We start from the raw sequence: 23,980 nt of genomic DNA, 5'->3' as shown, positions 1-23,980 counted from the left end.
TGTGAAAAAGACATGGCTTTCAGTTGGCATTGACTGTGCAGGATCTACGATCTGTACTATTCTGTCTGGTTTCGTTTTACAATAGGTGAATTGATGTTCTAGTGCTCACTGTAGTGTTTAAGATGCTTTCCTTTTCCTTGTGTGACTCGTAGAAATGACTGCTTATGGTATGGTAGAATTGCTCTATAGGTCCTGAGTGTTTTGTATTCTCGGCATGCCTAGTACTGGATTTTTTTTTTTTTTTTTTTTGGGGGGGGGGGGGGGGGTGTTAAAAAAATGACCGGCCCCGGGTGTCAACTACCCTAGGTACGCCACTGATGCTGTCACCTATTTTGTTCAATATGTACCCCAAGCAACTAGCTGAGCTGATTTGGTCAATGGACACTCAGCTCTACATCTACACGATTGACATGCAGATACTTACACCCTAAGACTTACCTACAGCCTTGAATAAATGGACTGTTTTACATCAAGTCAAGAATGGGCTAACAACAACAAACTTTGCCTGAACCCAAATAAAACTGAACTTCTATGAGTCCCTAACAGAAGTGGGCATATACCCAACATCAAAATCTTTTTTTGGGAAATACAAACTATCACAAGCCAGGAACCTTGAATACAGCTAGACGAATCATGCTGATCCCCCAAATCCAAGCAACCTTCAAGAACTGCTAGCATCATTTGCAACAACTATGTTGCCTCTTTCCTTACATAGAGAAGGCAAGTCTGGTCACAGCAGTGCATGCCATATCAGGACTGGATTACTGTAATGCACTCTACAATGGTCTGACTACAAAGGGTTTGCACCAGTTCCAATTGATTCAGAAAGTTGTGGCAAGACCAACAGAAGGTTGCCAGTACAATAATACAGGTCTAAATTTAAAACTATGTCTTATCTTTGTCCCTTAAAGGAAATAGCCCAGAGTGCTTAAAGAACAGATCTCCCTCTAGACACCTCTAAGGTCACTAAGGTCCTCCCCAAGGAGTATCCCTAACCACACCCTGTCCAAAGGACATCATGCAATGTGATACCTGCCAGCGAGCCTTCTCCAGAGTAGCCCCCACACTCTGGAATGCACTCCCTGAAAAGTTTTGCTTAACGCAAAACCACCTCTACTTCATGAAGCAAGTGAAAACTTGACTTCATCCAGACTAGAGAATGACATGGGGATAGGGACCCGCAATAACTGTGGGGATGGGGACAGAGTTTACGTGGACAAATCCCACGGGGATGGGAACAGAGCCCACAAGGACGGGGACAAACTTTGTCCCTATGTCATTTTCTACTTTGAAGTCTGTTAATGAACTGGACTGTTATTTATGTTTGAGTGACGCAGATAACGATATTTTGTAAAAACAAGCAAACATGCTGGCCACAACTAGCAAAATTTGCATGGGGGATGCTGCACATTCTGCTACCAGCACATCTTCTAAGAAGACATCTTCTATTGAAGGAAGGATTGTGGAAGACAGGAGAGCTAGACAGTGCTTCATAGGGCATATTTCTCCCCTCTAGGGCATACAGAACGGGTGGTATTTTGTACCCCTGGACATTTTAACAGGGTGGATTAGCATTCCTTGGGGTAGTAGAATTCAGCTATTGTTGGGGTTGGAAGGGTAGAGGGTGGTGGTGAGGAGGGTTATTATTGCTGCTCACTGTTATTATTGTTTTCTATTAGTAAATTATACACAATAGTTGCACAGCATATTGTTCCTTTTTATACTTTAATAAAAAGATTTAAATATAAAATCATAATTCTTCGAGGATTCTGCAGATGAGGACAGAGCCCATGGGGAAGGAGCAGGGATGGTGACAGAACTTACGGGGATAGGGCGGGAACGGAGACAGAACCCACAAGGACGGGGACAAACTTTGTCCCCGTGTCATTCACTAACCCAGACCTTAATAGAAGTAATTAACTTGCTAGTTACACACATAAGGTGTGACACCAACTGCACATACTATAGTAAAACATATTTATCCACTCCTACCCTAGCTGAGATAAAATTCAAGCATGTTTCTAACCTCATGTACAACTTTCCTTAAATTAATCCCCTTATTTTCTAACTCCGCTTACTCTATCTTATCAATATGTTCCATTTTTGCTTACACCCTGTGCTGTCTATTAAAACAACATATTGCATATTGTGTTGACATTGTAATGTAGCATACTATGCTATACTTTATTGTTTGAATATTTTTACTGGTGTAATTTATCTATTGCCTATGTTTTGACATCTGCTTGAGGTACACCGCCTTGAGTGAATTCCTTCAAAAAAGCAGTAACTATATCCTAATAAATAAAATAAAATGTGTCAGAGGTCAGAATGAACCCCAAACCTACCTCTTCTTTCATCCAAGGAGCAGGTGCTCTCAGGATATGTGACTGACTGCTCCAAATTGACCTCTCTATATGTTAAGTTATAGCTGTGGCGATCCAAGTGAAAGGGGTTTTGGGCCTCTTGAGAATTCTTGCCACTGCAGAGTTACTCTTCAACCTGAGTTCCTAAGGAGCCTCATGGCATGCAAGTATCTGTGTCGTTAGTCAGGGAGATTGTAGGAACATGATAGGAAGAAATCCAGTGCTAATATTCTGGCAGGTTGCCGATTTAGAACCTCTTGAAGAGTGGCAAACCATCTATTTCTACTGGGGGGAATTCTAGGCAAAAAAGTAAGAATTACCAGTAGGTTCATTTTGAAAATTCCAGCAATATTTGTAAATTTTTTGTGCAGAATTTCTCTATAAAGGCCAGCTACTATATATAGACATGTTGCTCAGGATATTTAATCAAATAATGAAAATCATACACACAATTCATGGTGACATACTTACTTGATAAACTTTAAGAGTAGATCAGTGATCTTCTTTGCTGATTTAGCAATAACACTATCAGGCTCATTGAAGGTCCTAGCATTGTGTTCAATGTATCTCACTTCCCAAACCAATGCAGAGATCCGCCTTCAAATAAAATTGAAGTTCAGTATTTTAAAAATCTATTATTAAAGAGCAAAAATTCCATTGACTTCATATACCATTTCTAGTTTAAAAAATTCTTCAGACTCTTGCATATTTTCCACATTCTGCTGTCTAAAAAATAGAGATAAAAAAAGTGTAATTTGTTTCACTGATGCACAAAACATACTCTACAATAGTGTTTCCCAAGTCGGTCACAGAGTACCCCCTTTGCTAGTCAGGTTTTCAGGATATCCACAATGAATATGCGTGAAAAAGATTTGCACACAATGGAGGCAGTATATACAAATCAATCTCATGCACATTCATTGTGGATATAATGAAAACCTAACAAAGGGGGTACTCTGTGACCGACTTGGGAAATACTGCTCTACAGGTACAACTCGAAAGAACAATTTAAATATTCAAAAGTAAATAAAACAAAGAAGTCTTGATTGCACAAGTCTTCATATCTCTTTACTCAATATTGGTAAAAGATTGTTTTGCAGAACAGCAGCCATGAAGTGTTAAGTATCTACCAACATAATTCTATTTTAATACAAATAAGGGAAAAAGGCCTCAGAGATCTGTGGTAATACAGCACCCTACGGATTAGTCTGTGGTATGCTAATTAAAGTAACACTCATCAGACTTCAATCCTTCATCAGTCACGGCCACCTGCTTGTCGCATTCTTTCTTCACTGTCAGATCCTTGGACACCATCACCCCAAGGTCTCTCTCCTGAGTAGAGCTTACTAATCTCTCCCCTCCTAGCCGGAATCTCTCTTTTGGGTTTCTGCACTACAAGTGCATCACTCTGCACTTTTTGGCATTAAATTTTTAACTGCCAGACCATCTGACAATCTTCCAGTGTTTGGAGATCCCTTCTCATTGTTTCTATTCCCTCCAGGATATCCACTCTATTGGCTATCTTCGTTTCATCCGCAAAAAGGCAAACCTTTCCTTCCAACCCTGCAGTAATATCTCTCACAAATATATCAAACAGAAACAGCCCCAGCACCGACCTCTGAGGAACTCCACTGCTCACCTTAAAAGCGTATCTAAGAGCCAAGTTTTCATAATGTGATCTGCTGTTACAATATAAACAAAATGTTGAAGACAAACTTGTTGCTGTATTACCTTTTTCTTATTTAAGTTCCAAAATGAATCAGAATATTCGTGCACATTGGAAAATTTTACAAATTCACGAATGTTTTCAGGAACATCCTATTTGTGCGTTTCAGCGCAGCAAAACAATTGGTGGAATTGTTATCGTACAAACGCCTTGATTATGCCACTTTGGACTCTGACAAGTTGGGCCACTTTAAGTGTGGTGAGTGCCAATGGTGTTCTACCACGATAGAAGGGGGCAGATTGGAGACATCGGATTACTTCACGTTGTATAACTTCTCATACGTACACCACTTGTCAAACAAGAAATTCTGTGTACATGATCATTTGTCCTTGCCAGTTAATGTATATAGGGTGCTCCAGTCGCCCTAATAGAGTCAGACTACGGAACATAAATTAAGAACAATGTAGTGTCAGTTCTGTTGGTACAACACTGGCAGGATTTTCACCATCAAATCAGCGACATGAGATGGCGCATTCTACATAGTGTTGTGTTAGGGTGGTAATCTGGAACAACTATTAAATTACAAAGAACAGTGTTGGATTTTCTTTTTTAAAACTCTTTTTCCTATGGGGCTGAATTCAGATTTCGAATGGTGCTTTTTAATTTGATTGGCAATGGGGATGTGCTTTATAAACCAATCAGAATTCATTACTCGCTAGTCAGCTGCTTCCTATTTAACTACCGGCATCCAAAAAAAAAAAACACCGCAGTCATTTTCTTTGTATGAGAGAAATATGCTGGTGTTGGTAATGTGAGTAATTATCTGGAAGAGGGTGACATGAGCTTGTTATTTTTTTTTTATTATTATCCACTTGGAGAGTTTTACTTTTCTGTATTGTCTTTTAGTGAACCTCTTCCCTGTGGAAGATTCAAAAACTGGCAATGTTGGTGGAGGTTCTCTCAACTTTGAAATCAGCTGCCACCTCAGTAACATGAGCTTTTTGAAAAAGCTTTTGAAATAACTATATTTGGTTGCACCTTGTGTCATAGTTAAAAAAAAAATTTTTTAATTGATGTATGAATAAGTGGACCTTTTTGAAAAAAAAAAATGTAAAATCTGAATCGATGAAGATTTGCATATAGCTGCTTGAAAGTTTTAGTAGCAGCATTGATGCTGTAAATTCTGATGGCCCTTGAGATAAATTATATTTTGACAGGTTGCTTTCTCTGCTCCTGTGATTAATAATAATTAAGTGCTCAGGTCATTATTGATTGTGATTGGTACGTCCCTGTACAACAGTAAACAATTTGTCCGTTTTATTGTCCTAACATAAGAGCAACCGGATAACCTCAGTGGGGAGCAGCTGCAGGACCTGCCTGCACAGAGTTCTCCTTCAAGAAGAGAACGCTAACTAGTCTAGCTTTGGATTGGATACATTTGTGCTATGTGCTTAAGAGAAATGTAACTTTTTCTGTTCAAATGCATTTCTGCTATGCACTCTTGTGCTTGGACGTAGCAGGACAGCTCCTCTTCCTCCTCCTTCCCTCCCCCCCACCCCACCCCTGTTCTAGGCATTCGCTGAAGAGCTGTGCTTAACGCACAACTCCAGCACAGATGCCAGGTACTGTTCCCCCCCCCCCCCCCCACTTCAAAACAACTCTACTGCTCAACACTAAAAGCACGCCTAAATTTGCATGTCATTAGCACTGAGCATTAGGAAGCTGTGCTACAGCGCTGTTGTAGTGTATTTTTCTGGTGCTATCCTAAACAGTTTTGAGCATCTGCACCCTAGATTCTTCAATTATCAATGTCCATGCCCTCAAAGAGAGTCTGTGGGACAAACCGAAGTATCCATGGATTCCAACTCAGAGCAAGGCTCTACTTCCCTGGCTGTGCTTCCCTGGTATACTGCTTTCGTAGCTGCCCAGGAGCTCTTGTGAGTTCTGAGCCCCTCCCTTTCCCTGTTCACCGGGAAATACCTCAGAGCCATCCAGGTAGTTTGGTGCCTGGTGCTAGAAACTACCTTTCCTAGCCTGATTATGGTGTCTTCCCCTAAAACGGGCTTGCCTGCAGGGCTGGGTAAGTTGCTGCTACCAGTCTCCTCCTCCATGGCTCAAACTCTGAGCGTGTACATTCGCTCCCAGGGCTGTTTTTGGCCAGGTCAGGTAAGGATTTCTATATCTGCCCAAAACAGGAGCAATGTTCTAGTCCATACCATGGTTCTAATAAGCTAGTATTTAGCTTTGAGCTAGGGTTCTTGGGAATCCAGATAGAAATATCTGATGTCTTCCCTTTTCACTCTTCGTAACACATCCAGTCAGTCACAATATTTATCCCAAATAACTCATGGGTGTTTTTACTAGAAAAGGTGTTTTTATCAGTATTGAGCCAAGGGGTGATAAAACCTATCTATAAAATCAATACTTTTAATACATTCTTACCTTTTTGAATATTTTGTTCTTTCATGTTGAAAATGTAGAGCATGTTGTGTACATCAGTGAAACATGTGCCTATTATATGTATTTATCTTTAACAACAAAATATGAAATATACAAGGGTGGTTAACACTTTTACAAGACACTGTACCTTCCATACACCAACGTATTTTCTATTAGCATAAATCCCACTTGTTCTTTGGTAGTACATATTTGAGCCTGCTTGCTGGTATATATACAGAATACTAACATATATTTATTTATTTGCTGCACTTGTATCCCACATTTCCCCACCTATTTGCAGGCTCAATGTGGCTCACAAAATGTTATAGCAACATGTACACATTATAGGATAAGAATTTCAAAATATAGATACAGATGGGTAAGTAGAATATCAAAGCAATCATAACGGAATAATAATTTTACAATTATTACAAATAAGAGTGCATAAGTAAATCATATTGGATTGGAAGTGGATAGGACCTCTAGGTAGGAATTGGAATGTTCACAACAGCCTGTTTTAGAAAAGGCACTGTTGAATGCAGTATGTGTACTTGTAGGCCGGAGCATCAATTCCATAAGCACATGTTGAAAAAGAAAGTCTTCCTTCAGGGTTTTCCACATGTAAATTCTAAAATGGGAAACAATTTTTTGCCCTGCCTAAAAATCACACCCCTTTGAATCTGTGTGTTCTGGGGCAACCATATGTGTAAACAGCAACAGTCTCAAATCGGCATTTATGTGTGTATTGTATTTATATGTGTAATACTGCTATTTGCATGTAGATGATGAGAAAGGATTCTTTAATTACCTTCTCTATGTCTTGATTTAAATAATAGGCCTATATGAGTTCATGTTTAGGCAATCTTTTCCTAGCTTAGGTATCACAGAACAAAGTTACTCACCTGTAGCAGGTGTTCTAAAGGCTGGATTAACACTATATTGGGTCCTAGACAAACAAATCTGTGGGCTCTCCTACGATGGACTCCTCCCAAAATTTATTACTTCTCACCACTGCCCCCTCCCCTCCTCACACATTTCACCTCTCCAAAAGTAGCAGGAAAAAGTGCAGAGCCTAGCTATGAGTATGATAGCAGGAATTCCAGACTGCCCCAATTTGTCTGCCCCTATCGGTCTGACTGTTCACGTGTCCTTTAGATTGTAAGCTCTTTGAGCAGGGATTGTCTTTCTATGTTAAATTGTACAGCGCTGCGTAACCCTAGTAGCGCTTTAGAAATGTTAAGTAGTAGTAGTAGTAATAGACTGTGAGTGAGTATGTGGACTATGCAAGTACATGCTTTGAATACAGAAGCTTAATGGTTAGAGCTGGAGAGTTGCCATTTCCTAAAAATCAAAAAAACATATTAAGTTAGTCCAATAAAAAAAGGTATCTTATTTTCTTTTTTATGTTTTATTCTATTTTTATTGATTACCTTTAAAAGTGGACCAATACAGCTACCGCATCTCTCTGAGCAAATCCCGAATTTCTGACAACCCGACCTGGTACATTATGGGACCTGAAGCATTGATTTCAAATAGTGGTATCAGGCATTTAAGCATTGAATTGGGATGCAAATTGAAAAACAGGACTGGCCAAAAAAATCTCCCTATTGGAATGAAGTAACTTAGCAGCTCTGCAGCAGTGGGCAGAGAACCAGCGAAGCTAAGCAAATCATATTCCCTCTCCAGTCTCTTGTACGAACCAGAAAAGCCAAAGGGTGGACTGCCCCATAGAGTGAGATTTAAAGGTAACATGTATGAGGTATAAATTTACAAGTTTTACAAGTGAAAAAAATTGAAGAAAAATTTAATATTTAGCTTTAACAGTTCTGAAAGTATACACAGTGGAGACAGTATTAGGACAGTTTTCAAAGGAATTTGCCCAGGTAATTTAATAGGGTAAATTCCCTGGGCTGAAAACTTCCTTTTATTTAATATATGCACAGACTTCTCCATTCCAGTCCAGATTTTCAAAGGAAAGCTCTCTTTATATATTTCTAGTGGAGACAATCTTAAATATACATAAAATCTCACATGGAGGCAGCTTTGATCTTCAGGGGCAATTTAACATTACTTATGATCCGGCTTTAAAAAAACTCAGTCTCAGGGATCCAATATGGCCATGCAGATAGGCAGCAGTTGCATGCTCTTTTCTCCATGTGAGACCTGGTTGACCCTTGGAGGCATTTCCACCCAAGGGAGCGAGATTATATTTACTACTTGGGGATGCACAAATCCCACTCTAGAATTTATTTTTTGGGGGTGGATTTATCAGTTCTTCTCTGGATTCGGAATGCTGTCATTGAGCTCCACCTATAGTCTGATACTGCCCCAGTTTAGCTTTCAGTCCAGGAGGTTGCTGAGACTCATGGTACTCGGTATTGGCAGTTTGATCACAGTCTCCTGTTGGACCCGCACAATGTGACACAGATGAAAGGCGCTTTTAAAGAATATATTGAGCTTAATGATCAGCCAGATATTTCCACTAGAAGTTTCTGAAGGCAGTCCTGCAAGGGAAAGTTATTTCATTGAGGGTCTATAGGTGCAAGCAATGAGCACAAAAGCAAGAGTCCATGCAGCAGCAGCAGCTGGTTCAACCAGACCAACAGCATAAACGCCGCCCTCCTTCAAGATCTGGAACTTGAGCAGATGTGGAAAAAATGCAATCCTTACAACAGGAATATTTTGAAACAGGCAATACAGCAGGTCGTCTTTTGGCCCATAAATTAAAACAAAGGAAAGTTAGGAACCATATCCTGGCAAATAAAGATCCAATGGGAGTCGAGCATAGAGACCTCCAGTGAAAAGAATTTATATACACCTGAAACTGCTCCAAGGTGGGCACAGTGGATGATTACTTGGTCGGCGCGAATCTGCCTAGTCTGACCCCTAGGGAGGCTGATGTCTTATCAATGCCCATCAGTGAGGATGAGTTCCTACAGGCTATAAAATCATTGCTCTAGGTAAAGCTCCGGGCCTTGGTTCACTAACCAAGTGTTTCCGAGGGCTCCTGGTAAAACCCCTAACATGCATGCTTAATAGCTTGCAGGATGGGGACAAGTTTCCTCACTCATGGAGGTTGGCTGCCATGACCGATTTTAAAACCAGTCATGGGTCCTTATCGGCCTATCTCCTTGCTTGGTACCAATTAAGATTTTTACCAAACTTTTGGCCACTTACTTACAGGTTTATATGCCCACCCTTGACCAAGATGATCAGACTGGCTTTATCCTGGGGCGCCAAACATTTGATAACATTGGCGGGTGCTACATATGATTCATACCACTCGAGGCCAGGTAGAGCTGGGCCCCGATATTAGGCACAAATGCAGAAAAAGCCTATCGAACGTCCTGGCCCTTCCTACTTAGTACTTTATTTCAGAGGTGTAGCTAAACCTCAATTTTTTTTGGGGGGGGAGGGGTGGCTGAGCTGAAAGTGTGGGGGGGGGGGCAACATTTTGCCCCACCTCCTCCCGCCCCAACCCCCCATATCTGGGCTGGCAGGGGTCCCCAAGCCTCGTCAGCAGAAGCCTTCCTGTGGTGATACTTGGCGCTTTGCTGCCTGCCCTGCTTCCCTCTCCCTCGTGCACATGCTCAGTTTTAGTCAAATTGAGCATACGCGAAGCTCGCGCATACTCAATTTCATTAAAACTGAGCATGTGCGTGAGGGAAGCAGGGCAGGCAGCAAATATCGATGCAGGAAATCTGCTGCTGGTGGGGCTTAGGGAACCTCGCCAGTCAAACCAGCAAACTTTTGGGGGCCCAGGTTCAGATTGTGACAGGTTATTTTTCTATATTGTACGTTTCAATTATTGTATTGTAACCTGTGTTCAATAAACAGTCTCTACAAATTAAAAAAATAAATAAAAAGTAGCAGTGCGGAATAGCAGAGATAAAAATAACAGCTACCAATAATTATTGCACCATCACAGGGATCAAATTATTGGAGGTTTTTCTGACTAATGAGGAAGCTTGCCCGGCAGATAAAGTGTAACAATACACAAAAAAAGCAGAGTAACTGAAGTCTTTTCCTTCAATATTATACAACAGCATAGGGGACTCCATACTTTCAATTATTAATATTGGAAGAGTATTCACCAACGAATACCACTGTTCTTTAGATTAATTTTAGTAAAAAATAAATAGCTTTCTTTGATATTCTCATCTAAAATCGTAAGGGAAAATTGTTACTACTGTTTATAGAAAACCTACTGATGTCAACAAATTGTTACATTTTGAAGTCACAGTAGGGCTCAAATATAATTTGCCCTACAGCCAGTTTTTAATAATCAAGCATTTATGCTCGGAATAGTGTTTGAAAGGATGCCAAGTGATTGAGAAAAATAATTTTTGAACAAAGATATCCTGATAGATTAATCGGGGGTGGGGGGGATATAATGGATAGAAGTGAGTTGTTGAAAGTAAGAGAAAAAAAAAAGCAGAAGATTGTTTGCACTCTTAAGTTTATCACATGACTAAGAACATTGTACATATTTTAAAAAAGCATTAGCACATTGTAACACTGAAGCTCTTTCAGACAGTGAGCTATAATAGTGTATAGAAAAAAATGTGAAACCTTTTAGCACCTTCAGAAATCCCAAGACCTTTCAAGAGAATAGAACCTACAATTAATGGTCATTATCCTGGCAGGAACTGCTTAGTTTGTTGTGTTAATATTAAAACCAAATGTATCACTCACCCAGTGATAGGCAAGCAATTCACATTATGACATTTCATTAACTGCAAGTCTGAGAAGGTTATTTATACTGGATACAGCCCTTGTGGTACAACAAAACATGCATTAGAGGCTTGTTGCATGTTGTAGCGCTATCAACAGAAAGGCTACAGAGAAACCATTGGTGGAACATTCTATTCAAAGAAATCACAAATTTGAAGAATACAGATTTTTTGTACTTATGAAACCAACAACCCCATGTAGAGGAGGGGATGTGTTCAATGTGTTAGGATAAATTAGAAATTAATTTTTGATTTTGACATTGTGAGCTCTAAAGGTCTCTGAGAACTTGAGCTTGCTGTTGCCTTATAATATATATACGAAATGTTGTTTCTATGTATCAACTCCTTGATTTTAATTGTATTTTTTTTGTAGGAACTTCTTGATTTTAGTTACTTATCACTTTGTTCTTATAAATGGACCTCTTTAATCTGCTTGTTTTCTTTTTTTATATGCATATATTAAGTACTGTAATATATGGCACATTTCTACTGTAGTTGCTTCATGTAGCCCTTTGAGTGAGGAGCTATAACCATCCTGTATTCATTACTTTTTTAATTTGACCGATTTTAAATTTTTGTCATGGGCAGTTTCCGCTTTAAAATTTTTCCTTTTAACAATTTTTTTCTTTTTAAATGGCACATAAAAAGTATTTTATATTTACCTGCATCATATATAGTGCTTTTTTTAATCATTAGAAGTAGCTTAAAGCTTCCTGGATATTCTTCTATTGGACACATGTATGACATCATTGGTACACAGTTTTTGAGCTTTTGTAAAATAGTTTTTCATTTATTTATACTTTATTTGGTTTGGTATTTTTCTTTTTAATTCTATGTGTTTTAGATTGAGGAAGTAGGATATAAATGGTCTTTCCCAGCAGCCCCTCTTATTTGAAACACATGCTTTTGTGTGGAATTTTTTTTTTTTTTTAGTAGTAACCCTTTCTAATGGCTTGTTGTTTCTTCTATACCACAAGTAGTGCTGTAATATTAGCTTAAAGGGGACCTGTCAAGTTTAGTGCTTCTGACCTTTTATTGGTATGTATCTGGCTTTAAGGGCTCTGATATGTTATGCTGGCCATTAGTGACTCATCTGGTGTACTGCATGATGTACAATATTCTGATATGTTTTGAACTGCTCTGTTATGCATGAAATTACTGTACCAGTATGCTGATTTAATTTATACGCTTCTGTTGTTGTATTTTGTTTGTGCATACTACATCAGAGGGTTCCCACACAATATGCATATACTTTTATTTTTGTTTTTATTAGGTTTTCTTACAATAAGTTGCATCAAAATCAACTGTTGAAACATTTGAACATTTTTATTAATATGTTATTCTTTTAGTCATGCTCCTGGAGGCAGCCCTGTAGTGGGTGAAAAGTGGACCACGTTGAGTTCTTTTACTAATAAATAATTTCTGCACAAGAGAATGTTATTCTGGGATCTGCTTATTTTTCTTCAGTAACGGGTGCCTGTCTTTAGATAACAGGCTTACAATAGGTGACTATTTTGACTCCCAACCTAGGCAATCTGTTATAAAATTACTCTAAAAATAACATTTATACCTAATGTTTGCTGTTTTAATGTCTTTAATGATATAAATTGCTATGTTTTTGTTGTAACTGTTTTGATAGCCTCTTTGGGGAATAGTAGGTGGCATATAAGAATTTTTAATAAACTATCAGAGCCCAGTGCCTTTATATGTAGCAGTTGATTTTGTGAAGCATATTTGACAAATTTTATTTTTCAGCAAGTCTCTGTCATTCCTCATAGAATACCTCTGACTTCCCACCCCATCAAGTTTCCTCTACATTATTTTTAAAATGGCATCTATTACAAAGATGGTGGGATAGGGTGTCTACTTTCAGACTTGCCTGTAAAACCGGCTCACCAGCCTCATCCGAATTGTGCTGAGGTCTGTAGGATAAGCCACCACCATACAGTATGTAGGATAGGTTTGCAAATCAACTGGAGCAGCAAAAGCAGTTGCAATACCTGTTAAAACAGTGCATATCATAATATGTAACAGTTTTGTATGAACATATGATTAACTTTTAAATATATTAACTCCTACTAATTCAACAGCTGCAATGTTACTAAAATCATCAATTTCTCCATATGACCAGAGAACTCCTTTCAGGTAGCGTTACTAATGTGCTCTACCTGCCGTTAATGCACAATTTACCACTGGTCCCATTTTATACAATGGTGCCTAGTTACTACTACTAATGTGTGTTAACTGAGTTAGCAAGTACTAACGCAGTAGTGCACTTTAACTATAAATGTATATTTTACTTTCATTTCTGTTACACTCATGGTGTGATCTATTGATAAGAGTGAGCTCATAATTTTTGCAATTTTATACCTCCATTACTCCTTTAACTATACACTCTGTTACCATACCAACTTAGGCCTGGCTGATGATTTCACAGGGAACATACAAGGAACTCTAGTTGCAGCACAAACTAGTATTAAAATAGTAGAGTGAACGTTTCTCTTATTACAGACTCAATATTCTAGCATGGTGTAAGAGAATAGTTTCCAACCTGTGGCCTGATATTCAAATTGATTTAAGTGGGCAACAGAGGCTCCTACCTGCTTAAATCTCATTTAGCAGGCCAACCACTTCTTTGGCAGCACTTAAAGCATCTTTTGTGCACTTTCTGAGTGTGTTCCTACTCTCCCTGATCATTAGGTTTCTCATTTTCTACCTTGCTGCTTTTTCATCTAAGCTATGTTTCATCCACAGCATATCTGTTTTCTGTAGTCTGCAGTGACACAGACATTTTACTTCTTGACAATTCAATATTTTGACATGTCCTTGTTGCCTTATACAAAGCCATGATAAAGCGAATGCTACATACCTGTAGAAGGTATTCTCCGAGGACAGCAGGCTGATTGTTCTCACTGATGGGTGACGTCCACGGCAGCCCCTCCAATCGGAAACTTCACTAGCAAAGGCCTTTGCTAGCCCTCGCGCGCCGATGCGCACCGCACATGCGCGGCCGTCTTCCCGCCCGAAACCGGCTCGTGCCGGCCAGTCTCATATGTAGCAAGACAAAGACTAGGGAAGACACAACTCCAAAGGGGAGGCGGGCGGGTTTGTGAGAACAATCAGCCTGCTGTCCTCGGAGAATACCTTCTACAGGTATGTAGCATTCGCTTTCTCCGAGGACAAGCAGGCTGCTTGTTCTCACTGATGGGGTATCCCTAGCCCCCAGGCTCACTCAAAACAACAACCATGGTCAATTGGGCCTCGCAACGGCGAGGACATAACTGAGATTGACCTAAAAAATTTACCAACTAACTGAGAGTGCAGCCTGGAACAGAACAAACATGGGCCTAGGGGGGTGGAGTTGGATTCTAAACCCTGAACAGATTCTGAAGCACTGACTGCCCGAACCGACTGTCGCGTCGGGTATCCTGCTGCAGGCAGTAATGAGATGTGAATGTGTGGACAGATGACCACGTCGCAGCTTTGCAGATCTCTTCAATAGTGGCTGACTTCAAGTGGGCTACCGTCGCTGCCATGGCTCTGACATTATGAGCCGTGACATGACCCTCAAGAGCCAGCCCAGCCTGGGCGTAAGTGAAGGAAATGCAATCTGCTAGCCAATTGGATATGGTGCGTTTTCCCACAGCCACTCCCCTCCTGTTGGGATCAAAAGAAACAAACAATTGGGAGGACTGTCTGTTGGGCTGTGTCCGCTCCAGATAGAAGGCCAATGCTCTCTTGCAGTCCAATGTGTGCAGCTGACGTTCAGCAGGGCAGGAATGAGGATGGGGAAAGAATGTTGGCAAGACAATTGACTGGTTCAGATGGAACTCCGACACAACCTTTGGCAAGAACTTAGGGTAAGTGCGGAGGACTACTCTGTTATGATGAAATTTGGTGTAAGGGGCCTGGGCTACCAGGGCCTGAAGCTCACTGACTCTACGAGCTGAAGTAACTGCCACCAAGAAAATGACCTTCCAGGTCAAGTACTTCAGATGACAGGAAATCAGTGGCTCAAAAGGAGGTTTCATCAGCTGGGTGAGAACGACATTGAGATCCCATGACACTGTAGGAGGTTTGACAGGGGGCTTTGACAAAAGCAAACCTCTCATGAAGCGAACAACTAAAGGCTGTCCTGAGATCGGCTTACCTTCCACACGGTAATGGTATGCACTGATTGCACTAAGGTGAACCCTTACAGAGTTGGTCTTGAGACCAGACTCAGACAAGTGCAGAAGGTATAGGGTCTGTGTAGGACAAGAGCGAGGATCTAGGGCCTTGCTGTCACACCACACGGCAAACCTCCTCCATAGAAAGAAGTAACTCCTCTTAGTGGAATCTTTCCTGGAAGCAAGCAAGATGCAGGAGACACCCTCTGACAGACCCAAAGAGGCAAAGTTTACGCTCTCAACATCCAGGCCGTGAGAGCCAGGGACCGGAGGTTGGGATGCAGAAGCGCCCCTTCGTCCTGCGTGATGAGGGTCGGAAAACACTCCAATCTCCACGGTTCTTCGGAGGATAACTCCAGAAGAAGAGGGAACCAGATCTGACGCGGCCAAAAAGCAGCAATCAGAATCATGGTGCCTTGGTCTTGCTTGAGTTTCAACAAAGTCTTCCCCACCAGAGGTATGGGAGGATAAGCATACAGCAGACCCTCCCCCCAATCCAGGAGGAAGGCATCCGATGCCAGTCTGCCGTGGGCCTGAAGCCTGGAACAGAACTGAGGGACTTTGTGTTTGGCTCGAGATGCGAAGAGGTCTACCAAGGGGGTGCCCCACACTTGGAAGATCTGTCGCACTACACGGGAATTGAGCGACCACTCGTGAGGTTGCATAATCCTGCTCAACCTGTCAGCCAGACTGTTGTTTACGCCTGCCAGATATGTGGCTTGGAGCACCATGCCGTGACGGCGAGCCCAGAGCCACATTCTGACGGCTTCCTGACACAGGGGGCGAGATCCGGTGCCCCCCTGCTTGTTGACGTAGTACATGGCAACCTGGTTGTCTGTCTGAATTTGGATAATTTGGTGGGACAGCCGATCTCTGAAAGCCTTCAGAGCGTTCCAGATCGCTCACAACTCCAGAAGATTGATCTGCAGATCGCGTTCCTGGAGGGACCAGCTTCCTTGGGTGTGAAGCCCATCGACATGAGCTCCCCATCCCAGGAGAGACGCATCCGTGGTCAGCACTTTTTGTGGCTGAGGAATTTGGAAAGGATGTCCCAGAGTCAAATTGGACAAAATCGTCCACCAACACAGGGATTTGAGAAAACTCGTGGACAGGTGGATCACGTCTTCTAGATCCCCAGCAGCCTGAAACCACTGGGAAGCTAGGGTCCATTGGGCAGATCTCATGTGAAGGTGGGCCATGGGAGTCACATGAACTGTGGAGGCCATGTGGCCCAGCAATCTCAACATCTGCCGAGCTGTGATCTGCTGTGACGCTCGCACCCGCGAGACGAGGGACAAGTTGTTGGCTCTCGCCTCTGGGAGAGAGGCGCGAGCAGTCCGAGAATCCAGCAGAGCTCCTATGAATTCGAGTTTATGCACTGGGAGAAGATGGGACTTTGGATAATTTATCACAAACCCCAGTAGCTCCAGGAGGCGAATAGTCATCTGCATGGACTGCAGGGCTCCTGCCTCGGATGTGTTCTTCACCAGCCAATCGTCGAGATATGGGAACACGTGCACCCCCAGCCTGCGAAGTGCCGCTGCTACTACAGCCAAGCACTTTGTGAACACCCTGGGCGCAGAGGCGAGCCCAAAGGGTAGCACACAGTACTGGAAGTGACGTGTGCCCAGCTGAAATCGCAGATACTGTCTGTGAGCTGGCAGTATCGGGATGTGTGTGTAGGCATCCTTCAAGTCCAGAGAGCATAGCCAATCGTTTTCCTGAATCATGGGAAGAAGGGTGCCCAGGGAAAGCATCCTGAACTTTTCTTTGACCAGATATTTGTTCAGGTCCCTTAGGTCTAGGATGGGACGCATCCCCCCTGTTTTCTTTTCCACAAGGAAGTACCTGGAATAGAATCCCAGCCCTTCCTGCCCGGAGGGCACGGGCTCGACCGCATTGGCGCTGAGAAGGGCGGAGAGTTCCTCTGCAAGTACCTGCTTGTGCTGGAAGCTGTAAGACTGAGCTCCCGGTGGACAATTTGGAGGTTTTGAGGCCAAATTGAGGGTGTATCCTTGCCGGACTATTTGAAGAACCCACTGGTCGGAGGTTATGAGAGGCCACCTTTGGTGAAAAGCTTTCAACCTCCCTCCGACTGGCAGGTCGCCCGGCACTGACACTTGGATGTCGGCTATGCTCTGCTGGAGCCAGTCAAAAGCTCGTCCCTTGCTTTTGCTGGGGAGCTGAGGGGCCTTGCTGAGGCGCACGCTGCTGACGAGAGCGAGCGCGCTGGGGCTTAGCCTGGGCCGCAGGCTGTCGAGAAGGAGGATTGTACCAACGCTTACCAGAAGAGTAGGGAACAGTCTTCCTTCCCCCAAAAAATCTTCTACCTGTAGAGGTAGAGGCTGAAGGCTGCTGGCGGGAGAACTTGTCGAATGCGGTGTCCCGCTGGTGGAGCTGCTCTACCACCTGTTCGACTTTCTCTCCAAAAATATTATCCGCACGGCAAGGCGAATCCGCAATCCGCTGCTGGATTCTATTCTCCAGGTCGGAGGCACGCAGCCCTGAGAGTCTGCGCATCACCACACCTTGAGTAGCGGCCCTGGACGCAACATCAAAGGTGTCATACACCCCTCTGGCCAGGAAGTTTCTGCACGCCTTCAGCTGCCTGACCACCTCCTGAAAAGGCTTGGCTTGCTCAGAGGGGAGCGCATCCACCAAGCCCGCCAACTGCCGCACATTGTTCCGCATATGTATGCTCGTGTAGAGCTGGTAGGACTGGATTTTGGCCACGAGCATAGAAGAATGGTAGGCCTTCCTCCCAAAGGAGTCCAAGGTTCTAGAGTCCTTGCCCGGGGGCGCCGAAGCATGCTCCCTAGAACTCTTGGCCTTCTTTAGGGCCAAATCCACAACTCCAGAGTCATGAGGCAACTGAGTGCGCATCAGCTCTGGGTCCCCATGGATCTGGTACTGGGACTCAATCTTCTTGGGAATGTGGGGGTTAGTTAATGGCTTGGTCCAGTTCGCCAGCAATGTCTTTTTTAGGACATGATGCATGGGTACTGTGGACGCTTCCTTAGGTGGAGAAGGATAGTCCAGGAGCTCAAACATTTCAGCCCTGGGCTCGTCCTCCACAACCACCGGGAAGGGGATGGCCGTAGACATCTCCAGGACAAGGGAAGCGAAAGACAGACTCTCGGGAGGAGAAAGCTGTCTTTCAGGAGAGGGAGTGGGATCAGAAGGAAGACCCTCAGACTCCTCGTCAGAGAAATATCTGATGTCTTCCTCTTCTTCCCACGAGGCCTCACCCTCGGTGTCAGACACAAGTTCACGGACCTGTGTCTGCAACCGTGCCCGGCTCGACTCCGTGGAACCCCGGCCATGGTGGGAGCGTCGAGAGGTAGACTCCCTCGCCCGCACCGGCGAAGCTCCCTCCGCCGACGTAGTCGGGGAGCCTTCCTGGGAGGCGACCGCAGTCGGTACCGCACGCGGCACCGACGCCGGAGACCTCACCCCGGGCGATGGACCAGCCGGCGCCACGCTCGACGGTACCGGAGGCGCAAGCACCCCCGGTACCGGAGGGGTACGGCGCAACAGCTCTCCCAGGATCTCTGGGAGAACGGCCCGGAGGCTCTCGTTCAGAGCGGCTGCAGAAAAAGGCATGGAGGTCGATGCAGGCGTCGATGTCAGAGTCTGTTCCGGGCGTGGAGGCTGTTCTGGGCTGTCCAGAGTGGAGCGCATCGACACCTCTTGGACAGAGGGTGAGCGGTCCTCTCGGTGCCGATGCCTGCTGGGTGCCGACTCCCTCGGCGACCCAGAGCTCTCGGTGCCGACACGGGAAGGGGACCAGTGTCGATGCTTCTTCGATTTTTTGGAGCGAAGCACGTCACCGGCGCTTCCCGGCACCGACGAGGACGTAGAATCCAGCCGTCTCTTCCTCGGGGCCGAGACCGAAGAGGGTCGGTCTCGGGGGGGGCTGTAACGCAGGAGCCCTCAGGGTAGGGGGAGACCCACCCGAAGGCTCACCGCCACCAGCAGGGGAATGGACAGCCCTCACCTGCACTCCAGACGAAGCACCACCGTCCAACGACATCAGCAGACGAGGTCCCGGTACCACCGACGTCGATACAGTCGTCCGATGTCTCAGCGCCGATGCAGAGGGTCGATGCCTCGATACACTCGATGCACTGGCGGCCGAGGATGAAGGTCTGGACGCTGAAGACGTCGATGCACTCGATACCCCCGGTGCCGATGCCGACGAAGAGCCTGAGAACAAAATGTTCCACTGGGCTAACCTCGCTACCTGAGTCCGCTTTTGTAAAAGGGAACACAGACTACAGGCTTGAGGGCGGTGCCCAGCCCCCAGACACTGAAGACACGACGCGTGCCTGTCAGTGAGCGAGATTACCCGGGCGCACTGGGTGCACTTCTTGAAGCCGCTGGAAGGCTTCGATTTCATGGGCGCAAAAATCACGTCGGAGAGATCAAAACTCGAAATGGCGAAGATAGGCACCACAAAAATAGGGAGAAGAAAATTTCGACCGAGGCCTAAGGCCTACCCCGACGATGAAAGAAAACTTACCAGGGCGAAAAGCTCGAAATACGGGAAGGGAAAAACCAAAAGGGTCTTCCCGAAACACTTTCACAAACTTTCTCTGAAGAAACGAGTCGAAAACGACGCGCGAGGTCAACTTTCCGGGGCACGAACGGCGAAACACGACCGTACCGAGCGCGGACAAAAGAAGACTGGCTGGCACGAGCCGGTTTCGGGCGGGAAGACGGCCGCACATGCGCGGTGCGCATCGGCGCGCGAGGGCTAGCAAAGGCCTTTGCTAGTGAAGTTTCCGATTGGAGGGGCTGCCGTGGACGTCACCCATCAGTGAGAACAAGCAGCCTGCTTGTCCTCGGAGAATTTGGGGTTACTCTATATAGACAATCCCATTATGTTTCCTAGTATTCTGGAGGTAAAAATTGATTGATGCTAGATCTTTAATGATCAAACATCTATTTACTGATGACAATTCAGCAACATCTGCTGAAAATTCAACTTACTTTCAGTTGCCTCCTCTTCCCTCCCCCACCTCAGTTTTCCCATTTTTTTTTACACTACACACAAAGAAAGGAGGAGTGGTGGGGTCACTATTATATTTACAGAAGAGCTTCATTTTTTAGACAAACTCATTGCATTTCTTCACTTTTATGAAGCTTTTATGCAAAGCTCTCCTGGCACCATTTTTAATCTTCTTATATAGTATCCAAGCCTTATTTAATACTACTAGTAAAGCGAATATACTTACCTGTAGCAGGTATTCTCCCAGGACGGAAGGCTGATTATTCTCACACGTGGGTCAAAGTACGCGTCGGCCTGGGAACCGGCGTTTTGGCGCAGTAAAAACACAAAAAAGATTTGCTGGAGTCTTCTGGTGCGCATGCGCGGACTGACTTTCCACCCACCATGCGACAGCATACCTCAGTTAAATCAAAAAGCATAACAAATAACTCCAAAGGGGAGGTGGGAGGGATTGTGAGAATAATCAGCCTGCTGTCCTTGGAGAATACCTGCTACAGGTAAGTATCTTCGCTTTCTCTGAGGACAAGCAGACAGCTTATTTTCACATGTGGGGTATCCCTAGCATCCAGGCTCCTCAAAACAATGAACATTGGTCAATTGGGCATCCCAGTGGCGAGGACATAACATAGATTAACCTGAAACTATATACAGCCAGCTGAGAGTGCAGCCTGGAACAGAATAAAAAAGGGCCTAGGTGGGTGGAGTTGGATTCTAAACCCCAAACAGATTCTGCAGCACCGACTGTCCAAACCGACTGTCGCGTCGGGTATCCCGCTGAAGGCAGTAGTGAGATGTGAATGTGTGGACTGATGACCACATTGCAGCCTTGCAAATCTCTTCAATGGAAGCTAAGTGAGCCACCGACGAAGCCATGGCTCTAACATTATAAGCTGTGACATGACCCCAGAGTCAGCCCAGCTTGGGCATAAGTGAAGGATATGCAATCTGTAGCCAATTGGAGATTGGGCATTTTCTGATGGCGACTCCTCTCCTGTTGGGGTTGAAAGCAACAAACAACTGGGCGGACTGTCTGAAGAGCTTCATCTGCTCCACATAAAAGGCCAATGCTCTCTTGCTGTCCAAGGTGTGCAAGCTGCTTTCGCCACGGTAGGCATGAGGACAGGGAAAAAATGTTGGCAAGACAATCGACTGGTTCAGATGGAACTCCAACACAATCTTCAGCAGGAACTTAGGGTGCGTGTGGAGGACAACTCTGTTGTGAAGAAACTTAGTATAAGGTGCATCCACCATTAAGGCCTGGAGCTCACTGACTCTAAGAGATGAAGTAACAGCCACCGAGAAAATGACCTTCCAGGTCAAGTACTTCAGATGGCAGGAAATCAGCTGCGTAAGAATGACATTGAGATCCCACGACACTGGTGGAAGTTTGACAGGGGGCTTTAACAAAAGCAAACCTCTCATGAAGCGAACAACTAAAGGCTGTCCAGAGAAAGGCTTACCCTCTACACGCCGAAGATAAGCACTAATTGCAATGAGGTGAACCCTGAGTTAGTCTTGAGACCAGACTCTGACAAGTGTAGAAGATATTCAAACAGGGTCTGTGTAGGACAAGAGAGAGGATCTAGGGCCTTGCTGTCACACCAGATGGCAAACCTCCTCCATTTGAAAGAGTAACACCTTTTCGTGGAATCTTTCCTGGAAGCAAGCAAAACCTGGGAGACACCCTCTGAAAGACCCATGGGGGCAAATTCTAAACTCCCGACATCCAGGCCGTGAGAGCCAGAGACTGGAGGATGAAAAGCAACCCCTCGTTCTGAGTGATGAGGGTTGGAAAACACTGCAATCTCCACGGTTCATAGGAAGACAACTCCAGAAGAAGAGGGAACCAAATCCGACGTGGCCAGAAAGGTGTGATCAGGATCATGGTTCCGCAGACTTGCTTGAGTTTCACCAAAGTCTTTCCTACTAGAGGTATGGGAGGATGCACATACATAAGGCCTGTTCCCCAATGTAAATATTCATCACATATCCAGGAGAGAACGACCTAGACTACATCTCCCGCCACATTTTCCCCTGCTTATCCCTTGTTCTATCCCCTTTCACCTCATCGACCCCTCCCCAAATGCTCACCTACCCTTACTCACACCTCTCCTACTCCCCTCACTCTTGCCCATGCCCCTCCGATTAATCTACCCCTCCAATTGCTCACTTACCCTTGCTCATGCTTCTCCTACTCCCCTCATCCCTGCATTTCTTCATTCTTATTTCTTTTATTACTCCGATAATACTCAACTTATTTCTCTCCACCAATACTTTGTAATCCCAATTACTATGTAAGCCGCATTGAACCTGCTTTGAGTTGGAAAGCGTGGGGCACAAATGTAATAAATAAATAAATAAATAAATAGAAGAAAGGCATCTGTCGCTAGTCTGTTGTGGGCCTGAAGCCTGGAACAGAACTGAGGGACCTTGTGACTGATCTGAGTGGCAAAAAGATCCATCGAGGGGGTGCGCCACGCCAAGGTCCTAGCTTCTCTGCCTGGGGGTGCCGAGGCATAGTCCCTAGTACTTTTGGCTCTTTTGAAGGCGGAGACCACCACCATGGAATTCTGGGATAACTGAGACCTCAACAATCCAGGTTCACCGTGGATCTGATACTGGGAATCAGCTTTCTTCGGGATCACGGGGCCAGACAGAGGGAACGACCAGTTCCACATAACAACTTCCTTCAGTACCTTATGTAGGGGAGCCATCACAGCCTCCTTAGGTGGAGAAGGATAGTCCAGGACCTCAAGCATCTCAGCCCTGGGCTCATCCTCAACCTCCATAGGGAATGGAATAGCTGTAGCCATTTCCTGGACAAAAGATGTAAAGGAAAGACTCTCAGGAGAGTCTCCTTTCAGTGGAAGGAAAGGTTCAGCGGGAATCCCATATGACTCATCAGAAGAAACATATCTGGGATCTCCCTCTGACTCCCACGAACGCTCCTCTTCAGTATCGAATAATAACTCTCTCAGGGAGCTCCGAGACTGAGCCTGCCTCGACACCGAGGATCGACGTCCTTGATGGTGATGTCGAGAGGCCGACATCCGCATGGACTGCGGCAAAGCTTCCTCCAATGACATCAAAGGGGAGTCGACCTGGGTGGCAGCCGACACCGGAGGACAGGGACCTCACCACAGGTGAAGGGCCAGATGCTGCTGCAGCAGACGGTACAGAAGGTGCAAGCACCCCCAAAAAGGAAGCAGACTGGTGGAGCAGTCCTTACAGAAGCTCCGGAAGCAGGGCTCGGATGCGCTCAAGAGCCGCCATCAGAGAAGGCTTCGGGGTCAGTGGAACAGCCGGTGGCAGAATCTGCTGAGGGTCGGCAGCAGGTACCGGGTTGCTAGGAGACCGACGCATCGGCACCTCCTGTATAGAGGGGGAGCGGTTCTCTCGGCTCCGACGCTTCTCGGGTGCCAAATCCCTCGATGCCCCGGAGCTCCCGGTACCTAGTGTAGAAGGAGATCGATGACGGTGCTTCTTCGCCTTCGCTTGTCATCGAGACTCCTCGGTACCGACGAGGACGACGTGGAATCCTGATGTCTCCTTGGGGTCAGGTCCGACGATGGTCGGTCCCAGGGGGCCTGCATAGCAGG

General features: G+C 44.9%; 1 protein-coding gene across 2 annotated transcripts in view; it reads right to left on the bottom strand.

Moving 5' to 3' along the window:
* BRWD1 (bromodomain and WD repeat domain containing 1) overlaps positions 1-23,980 on the bottom strand; it is a 523,732-nt gene that overhangs the window by 145,677 nt on the left and 354,075 nt on the right. For both annotated transcript variants that reach the window (XM_030203838.1, XM_030203839.1), the window contains exons 31-32: positions 13,081-13,201; positions 2,835-2,960 (exon numbers count right to left, since the gene is read on the bottom strand). In XM_030203838.1, coding sequence (XP_030059698.1) covers positions 2,835-2,960; positions 13,081-13,201 — 247 coding nt within the window. The remainder of the gene's footprint in view (positions 1-2,834; positions 2,961-13,080; positions 13,202-23,980) is intronic.

This window comes from Microcaecilia unicolor, chromosome 5 (assembly GCF_901765095.1).
Source record: "Microcaecilia unicolor chromosome 5, aMicUni1.1, whole genome shotgun sequence".
Classification (NCBI taxonomy): domain Eukaryota; kingdom Metazoa; phylum Chordata; class Amphibia; order Gymnophiona; family Siphonopidae; genus Microcaecilia; species Microcaecilia unicolor.
The sequence above is the reverse complement of the archived record's forward strand: the minus strand, read 5'-3'. Positions and strand labels throughout refer to the sequence as shown.